General features: G+C 33.3%; 1 protein-coding gene across 2 annotated transcripts; it reads left to right on the top strand.

Annotated features, from left to right (window-relative positions):
* Positions 1–1,207: 1,207 nt before the first annotated feature.
* Positions 1,208–5,306, top strand: LOC136230028 (ras-related protein Rab7). Of its 2 annotated transcripts, none has more exons than XM_066018955.1 (7): positions 1,208–1,401; positions 1,480–1,506; positions 1,579–1,678; positions 1,752–1,898; positions 3,806–3,886; positions 3,965–4,110; positions 5,111–5,306. In XM_066018955.1, the coding sequence occupies exons 1-7, from the start codon at positions 1,343–1,345 to the stop codon at positions 5,172–5,174; spliced, it is 624 nt and encodes a 207-aa protein (XP_065875027.1). In that variant the 5' UTR covers positions 1,208–1,342; the 3' UTR covers positions 5,175–5,306. The 2 variants fall into 2 exon arrangements, with proteins under 2 accessions (XP_065875027.1, XP_065875026.1); XM_066018954.1 differs by having other exon boundaries at positions 5,102–5,306.
* The last annotated feature ends 3,634 nt before the right edge of the window (positions 5,307–8,940 follow it).

Below are 8,940 nucleotides of genomic sequence, written 5' to 3'. Positions count from 1 at the left end.
GAATAGTATTCGGTGGATCTATACGAAAAGTTTGGGTCTGATGCTCCAAATCTAATAATTTGTGGATGTAGATCATGCGCATGGGCGGATCCAGAGGGGGCGGGGAGGGTCGGCTGACCCTCCGGCCCTCCGGAACACCCTTAAGGAATAGTGGTTCAGCTCCGAGCAGCTCCCAAAATAGTTAAAATTAGTAGTTATAATATACGACGTGATAATATGATATAAAATTAAGTTTACATAGTTGGTTTTAGTGGTAAGTAAAAGAACTTCCACAACCAATTGGTCCCATGTTCAAATCTCCATCTCTCCATTTTTTTATCACATTTTAATTTTTTTTCCCTTAAATCTCATTATCCTTATTATTTTTAATTGTAATTTTTTTTAGTTCAAATTGACTATTAGTATCTAACTCTTAATTAGTAATATTAATTTATAGGGATAAAGTATGAAATACCTCTAACGTGTACAGACATGAGTAATTTTACCCCTAATTAGTGATAAAATACAGTATATTTTTTAAAAAAATTTACGTTTAATCATATATCTGTGATTTGTTACTAATAGATGATAAAATGACACACATGTGTGAAGTATAGATGACGAGATTCATGACCGAAAAGATCATTTGACAACGTTAGGGGTAAAATTGCTCTTGGCTGCCAATGTTAAGGGTAAAATTACATCATTTTAGACGTTACGAGGTAAAATTGTTCTTAAGTGTAAACATTAGGGTATTTTTACACTTTATCCTTACTTTATATTGAAGCTTAGTTGTTTTGCACCTTAACGTTTCCAATTAAGATCAAATTTACCCTTACATTATCAAAAATTTGAAATTTTGATTTGACTACTATGAATCAAAGCCTTAAGTCGTTATTAAGAAGAAAAAAAAATCCATGCAGTGGAGCCCCTCCAGACTTTGAGCTATGGCTCCGCCACTGATCATGCGTGGATGAAGGTAATCGTAGACACGTGCCTTAAAAGTCCATTCTTGATGATTTCTGAATAAGAAGAAAATCCGATTCTATCAGGTATAAATGGTAAGAAATACAGTCTTTTTTTTTTTTTTTTTTTTGTAGCCGATTCAAAGTGAGACCATTAAAAATATTACACAAATTATTTTGAATACATGTTAATAAATTTATTTGGAAATATAGTAGTTAAAATATGATTTTTTTAAGAAAAAAAAAAGAAAAGAAAGAAAAAAGCTTCGCTGGCGCCTAACTTATGGTTTGAGGTTGGGCAAAGGGAAAGGGATCACATGGATTTCACTTGAAATCTGAAATCATTTATTCCTCAACTCAACTCTGAGAAAAGAAGAACTAAATTAGATATCGATATTATGGATAGCAACCCCAACAGAAGGCTTCTGCTTAAGGTCATTGTTCTCGGCGACAGTGGGTATGTTTTTTATTTTTCTTTTTATAATTTGCTTGTTATTTGATTGATTGATTCTCCAATCCATTTATGTGATTTCAGGGTTGGAAAGACATCATTGATGAACCAGTATCCTACCCAGCTAAGCTATTATTGTTTGTTTTCCTAATTTAATTTGTTCCTTTCCTTAGCTGCATATAGATATGTGTATAAGAAGTTCAGTAAACAGTATAAAGCTACAATAGGTGCTGATTTTGTCACCAAGGAGTTGCAGCTTGATGATAAGCTCGTCACTTTGCAAGTGGGTATTTCTTTCTTTATTTTTACTTATTACTAATTGTAAGTAATTAATTAATTAATGTTAATAATGGCAGATATGGGATACAGCAGGGCAAGAAAGATTTCAGAGCTTAGGTGCTGCGTTTTACAGAGGGGCTGATTGCTGTGTTCTTGTTTATGATGTTAATGTTCTCAAGTCTTTTGAAACACTTAACAATTGGCATGATGATTTTCTCAAACAGGTTTTCTACTCTTTCCATTTCTATCATTACATATTCTTCATTAATAACATATCAATTAACAATTACTCTAATGTTAATTTAGTCAATATCCAAACATAATTTTAGATTAAATTGATCATACTAACCAGCTTAAATACTAAATTGATCTTTAATTTGATAATGTATTTATGTCAAAGATTAATATAAAATCTATAATTGGATATTAACTATCAGTTCCAGCTTTTAATTCAATCTATTACTCCTAATTTGGTATGAGCTTTAAATTTGCGAATTTTGAGGTCTGGGATAGGTGGCTTGAGAGGCCGGCTTAAAGAGGTTTCAATTCAAAACTTGTATTATTTGTTAAAAATTATGTTAAGAATGTTGTTTGGTCCTGAATCTATAAAAATATTGGCGTTTACTGATTTGGTAATATTTATATCATCAGCTATCAAAATAAATCAATTTGTACACAACTTTCATAGATAAACATTAATTGTGAAATTAAGCATTTGATTACAGACCGTAGAATGGAAAATTACAAAACAACCTATAATAAATGTGTATTTTGTGTATAGATTATTACAAATTTGGATTATTTGTAGCCTATTGTTTTTTAATTATTACATATTATGATATGGATTTTATTTGCCACATGTTTTGCGATTTTCGATTTTACTATGTACAATAAAAAAAACTTGATTTCGCTGTTTGTGATAGTTATTTTCAAATTAGTTTGTGTTTTATTAATTTTGATAAGTGATAAATGTTACCAAATCATACGTGAAGGTTCAAACACCAACATCTTTCATCAGCTAAATGCCAAATAATGCTTTAACCGTAAAAAAAAAAACAATGCGACTTTCTAAATGGAATTTAAATTCAACAACAATAATACACAACTTTCTCAACAATAATAGAATAATAGAGAGATAAAATTTATTTCACAACTTATCTCTTAAACAATAATATTCATAATATTCGTCCTCTGCAATTGATTTTCTTGATTCAGTAGAAAATTATTTAAATTTTATATTTATTAACTCTGTCCTACTTTCTCCACATGATAATTCTACTAATTATATAAATTGTAATTCAATTTTATGATTATAAGTTTTGGCACGTATGGACATTTTTCTCTTCCATAAACTCCAACTACCAAGTTGATGTTGCATGTTTATAAATAGAAAAATTTCTCAACAGGTCAGAACGAGTACTGGTCTCGACCATTCAGATAATACCACGTTAATTCAACTACTAACGTGACATCATCTGAGTGAAGAGACCAATACTAATCCCGGTCCATAATAAAATTTCTCTTTAAATGACCATGCAAACATACATGAGGGACTACTTACTACTATAATGATTCTATTAGTTATATAAATATAATTAATTTTTTATAGTTATAAGTTCAGGTATGCATGGACATTTTTCTACCATAAAATTCAACTACTACCAAGCTGATGTTGATATAAAACTTCCCAAGCATCCAAAATTTGAGAGAGCAATATTTGCTTTAGAGTTTGAGAGAGGTCCTGTGGTTAGGAGATTTGAGCATTTGAGAGGCAAATCCAATTATTTAATATTTAATAGAGCGACAAAATAGTAAGATAATTATTTTTGGGATATTTTTTTTTAAAATAACTAAGTGTTACTATTTTGGTTTTATCTCATATTGTTGTAACTCTGGAAAATTGTCTAGATAATGCTTACTATTTTATAGTGGAAGATTTAACTGTGGAGTTTGTTCGCGGAGTAGCCGAAAATTAAAAGTGAACCACGTTAAATGATCGGTTATTGATTATTTTTATTCTTCTTTATTGTACGCTCTTCTTTATTTTTGTGAGATATTTAATTTTAATCCTAACAAAATATTAGGTAGGGCACTGCTCCGAATTCATAATCTTAATTATGTTGAATTGCAGGCTGATCCGATTGATCCTGATGCTTTCCCGTTCATATTAATTGGAAACAAGATAGATATAGATGGTGGAAGCAGCAGAGTGGTAACTAAATTAATAAATACTTTATATAGTAAAATTGGAATTTTCATTAATAAGAATGAAATATTAAAAAAAGTGCAGGTTTCAGAGAAAAAAGCAAGAGAGTGGTGTAATTCAAAGAGAGAGATGCCATATTTTGAGACATCAGCTAAAGAAAATTATAATGTAGATGATGCTTTTTTATGTGTTGCCAAAACTGCACTATCTACTGACCATCAACATGACATGTAAGTTTTCTATTATCTCAATTTCTCCTTTTATGTTTTGTGTATATACTTATCAATCTTACCAAAAGACAGGCGGCGCGGATGCAGGGTTAAAGTGCAAAAATACCCCTAATGTTTTGGACTAAGAGTAATTTTATCCCTAACGTCTAAAATGGTATAATTTTATCCCTAATGTTGGAAGCCAAGAGCAATTTTACCCCTAACGTTGATAAATTGGATCAATTTGAGAAATAATTCATCAAACTGTCTTCTCAGTCATTAATAATAGTGTCTGAAATTGATCCAATTTATCAACGTTAGAGGCAAAATTGGTGCAAAATTACAAAATTGACATGCAATTGGTGCAAAATAAAGAAGAAAATGACTGTATTTTATAATAGTGTCTGAAATTGATCCAATTTATCAACATTAGGGATAAAATTGCTCTTGGCTACAAACATTAGGGGTAAAATTGCACCATTTTAGATGTTAGGGGTAAAATTGCACCTGACCCAAAACGTTAGGGATATTTGATGCGTAACAACCCGAGAATCCCAGAAATAGATGATTACGAATCGGAAACATTATAATTTACGTTTTTTATAAAAAAAAATCATGAAAATAATGCATGACAATTAAACGATTTTGCATTTTTCGTCACCAAAAATTGAACAATTTTACATTTTTTGTCTAAAAGTTTTTTACATAGAATTTTGCCCTCCGCTCTTTCAAATCTTGGATTCGCCACTGCCAAAAGAATGGATTTTTTTGTAATATTATTAAAATCTAACCATTTTGTTCTCTCTAGATATTTCATTTTGCTATTTGTCAAAGTGTCAAAATACAAAAGTACATGTTTTTTTTAAGTTTGGCCAAGATTATGTTGGCAAATTGTCATCCAAGTTGAAAGCTAAATTACATATGTGATTTTTTTTTTTTTTTTTTTTTTTGAATTTTGTTGTTTTTCAAGTTTTAATGAATATATGGAAACTTATATAGTAACCTTTTTCAGTTCACGCAGTTATTTCCAGGGTATATCGGAAACTGTTTCGGAAGTTGAGCAAAGAGGGGGGTGTGCTTGCTGATTAATTTTCTTATTAATTAATTTTGTTCTTTTTAAAGAAAATAATATCATCATTTGTATGTTGATAACTTGGTAGAAGTTTCTTTCACTAATTTTATATATATATATAATTTGAGTAAATTAATTACCATCATTTGAGATTTGACTTGTAATGAATTATTTAATTTTGTCTAAGGACATTAATCTAAAATGATTATTATTATCTTTACAATCTGAAATGATTATTAATAGCTATATATGACTTGATAAGATGATAGACCGGTTGATTTCAGAATAAAAAGTCACAATAATAACTATAGTGGAAGCACTAGGTTTATATTAAATGTTTTAGTATATGTTAAATCATTAATTAAAAAAATTGTAATTATTATCGGGATTAGTGTTTCCAAGCTCCTTGTCCTACATTAAGCAACGGTCTCATGCGTACACTTTGACGATCAAATTGATGATAGGTGTAATAAGAGAATATAAAAAGAGAGAGAAAGAGAGGCTACCCTCTATCTTGGAGGCTTAAGATGCCCTTATATTGGCTTTAGGGACAGGTGGAAGATGACTTATTATCCTCCTAGATGGGGTTCGAAACTCATCTTAAATGGATTTGGATCTAGTAGAATTATGATAGGCTTTAGGGAGTAACCTTTGCTCCGTGAGCAAGGGTCGATTTGTATAATAAATGTTACTTATTATTGGGCCTAATGGGTTCAAAATCCATCTTTCAGAACTTTCAAAGTTGTTATCTTCGTGTCCGGGTTGCTGATCTACGTTCTCGTCTTGTGCTCATCGGTTCGCCACACACGATAAAACTGGAAAAGCGCTTAAGATGTAACTGTTGAAACACCTTTCCACAAGATTTTGATTTGACAAAATCATCCATGATTAAGAGACAATTAAATTTAAATGTTTTGATTTAATTGTACTAATATGTTTGTTGAATCTTGAGTGCAAATATATATATATATATATATAAAGTAAAAGACAGGACAAAAGTCAGCACAAGCGAAGCTGAGTAGAAAAGAACTCAGCATGAAAGTATGGGAGCTAAAGTGGAGTTAAAGCTCAGAAACAAAACGAAGCTGACTAAAGCTGAAGACCTCTTCAGTAACGGACAAACAAAACAAGGCTGATCTTGGAGGAACTCAGCATGAAACATGAACAAGCAAAGCTGGGTATTCATCAGGACAGCATGAAGGATCCGTTCTACTAAAAGACAAAGTCTGCCAAACATCTGCACCAATAATTGGAACCTCGAAGATACCTAAGAAGACTGATTCCGAGAGTCATGGGACGTTGGATTATTGGAAACAGACAACTGTCACAAACAAACAAAACAGACGCTAAAAGACAACCTGACGCCTGAAGAAAAATAGAAGCAGGGAATGGTGTGCAGCCTGAAGATTTCCAGCAAATGTTCCCCAAAAGAGCCGTTTTGGTCACAACGGTCAAGACATTTTAAACAATCAAGTCCACAGTTTTCCGTCTATAAAAGGACAATCGAAGAACCAAAATAGATATTAGACAGAAGCATAAAAAGAAAAATACAGAGAGAAAGTTTCAAAAGCACTCAAATACAAAAAGAATCTTACACCCACGTTTCTATTCTATGTGTAAATGCTAGATTGAGTTGTAATCATCTAAAGTGTTCTTTAGTTCAAAAAGGAACAAGTCTGTGATCAATAGCAATATTGAGAGAGTGAAGCTGAGTGCTAAGTTGTAAGCATTTCAGTAGTAAAGAAATCTAGGTGCTGGGTTGTAGCACTTAGTAGGAGTTGAGTAGACGAATAGAGGAAGGTACTCTTGCATATTCAACTGCCTTGTAATTGGTTTGTGCTCTACCGTTAAAGAGCTCAGTATTGGATTCAAAAATCCCGGAGGACTCTGGGGACTGGACGTAGGCAGAAAGGCCGAACCAGGATAAGTGATACTGAGTAATCTCTGAACTCTCTTATATTGTATGTGTTGTTTGCTAAATTTACTCAGCATATAAATTGCCTAAGCTGACCTTGAGTAAATAAGTGGTGCTGAGTTAGAAGCTGACCTCCAAGAGTGTCAATTCTCAACTCACAAGAAGACAACTTTAATCAACATCTGATTAAATCTGTCTTCGAACATATCTCACCAAGCTGACCAATAGCAGAGTTAATAAACTCTCAAAAATTACTTCCAGTCAGCTTAATTAAATCGTGAAAAAGTTATATTAGTTCCTAACCCCCCCCCCCCCCTTGGAACTAATCATCAGGGACCAACAAGTGGTATCAGAGCCCAAAAGCTCACTACTCAGAGATTTAACAATCTTGAGCTGATCCCTAAAAATGGGTGAGAATAGCACTCGTTTCCTTCCTGGAAACCAAACAACACAGATACTCCCTGAGGGATTATCAATCACTAGACCACCCCTATTCTTTGGATCGAATTATACATTCTGGAAGAATAGGATGAAGAACTTTATTCAAGCCACAAACATGAGTGCATGGCTTGCAATTGTTCAAGGTCCACATGTGCCATACAAAACTATTAACGATGAGAAAATTGTTAAGAGTGAGGCTGAGTGGACAGAGGATGACCTCAGAAAACTACAAAATAATGCTTCGGCTATAAATATGCTTCACTGTGCGTTAGATGCTGCAGAATACAATAAGATTTCAGGTTGTGAGTCAGCACAGGAGATCTGGAAGAAGCTTGAAGTAACCTATGAAGGCACAAGCAAAGTTAAAGAGTCTAAAGTCAATCAACATATGAGACTCTACGAGTTGTTTGAGATGAAAGAAAATGAAGACATCTCAGAAATGAACGCAAGGTTCACAAACATTATAAATGAGCTAAAAAGGTTTGGAAAGAGCTTCACTGAAGAAGAACAAGTGAAGAAGATTCTGAGAAGTCTGCCCAAGAGCTGGCAAGCAAAGAAAACAGTCGTAGAGGAAGCTCAGGACTTGACTACCTACAAATATGATGAGCTGATAGGATCCTTGCTGACTCATGAAATCTCTATGAAAAACTTTGAAGCCAAAGAAAAAGAAAAATCAGAGGATAAGAAACAAAAATCCCTTGTCATGAAAGCAGACTCAACTGAAGCTGAGTCAACCGATGATGAGGAATTGGCCATGTTCACCAGAAAGATGAAAAAGCTGTTCAGAAGAAATGATAGAAATGGCAAAAGATCATTTAGAAGAAATGATAAGTACAAAGCAGAGTCAAGCGACAAGTACAAGAAGGACAGCTCGAAATCTGTCACATGTTTTGAGTGTCATCAAACCGGGCACATCAAGTCAAGCTGTCCCAATCTCAAGAAAGAGAAGAAGGGAAGCAAAAAGGCTATGGTAGCCACATGGAGTGACAGTGATGAGTCAACATCATCTGAAGCTGAGCAAAATGAAACAGCCAACATATGTTTTATGGCAGATGATGGAGCTGACCAATCCCAGTCTGAGCATGCTGACCTTTCTGATGGAACTGACCAAGAGAACCACAACAATGAGGTAACATCTTTACTTTTGCTTAGAAATGAAATGGTGAATGCCCTGAGTGACTTATATACACTTACTAAGAAGTGTAACAAAAAGATTAAGGCACTCAGCAGGCGCTGTGATGAGATTGAAGAGGTCAAGCTGAGTGATCTCCGATATCTTCTCCAGGATAACTCTGACTTGCATACCAACATGCAAATCTTACATAAGTTTGTCACGGAGATCCAATCTGAGTCAAAGAAACTTAGGAAGGATATCACACACCTACAAAGTCAAGGGAAAGGCTTAAACAAAGCCCCTGCTGAG

The sequence above is a fragment of the Euphorbia lathyris genome, chromosome 5 (genome assembly GCF_963576675.1).
Source record: "Euphorbia lathyris chromosome 5, ddEupLath1.1, whole genome shotgun sequence".
In the NCBI taxonomy this organism is placed as follows: Eukaryota; Viridiplantae; Streptophyta; class Magnoliopsida; order Malpighiales; family Euphorbiaceae; genus Euphorbia; species Euphorbia lathyris.
This window is presented reverse-complemented; position numbering and strand designations above follow the sequence as displayed.

Bases quoted from the DNA above. Each gene is read 5' to 3' on its own strand.
- LOC136230028 (XM_066018954.1), top strand. From the start codon at position 1,343: ATGGATAGCAACCCCAACAGAAGGCTTCTGCTTAAGGTCATTGTTCTC. The intron at 1,402-1,479 runs GTATGTTTTTTA...ATGTGATTTCAG, and splicing joins ATTGTTCTCGGCGACAGTGG to GGTTGGAAAGACATCATTGA. The intron at 4,111-5,101 runs GTAAGTTTTCTA...AACCTTTTTCAG, and splicing joins ACTGACCATCAACATGACAT to TTCACGCAGTTATTTCCAGG.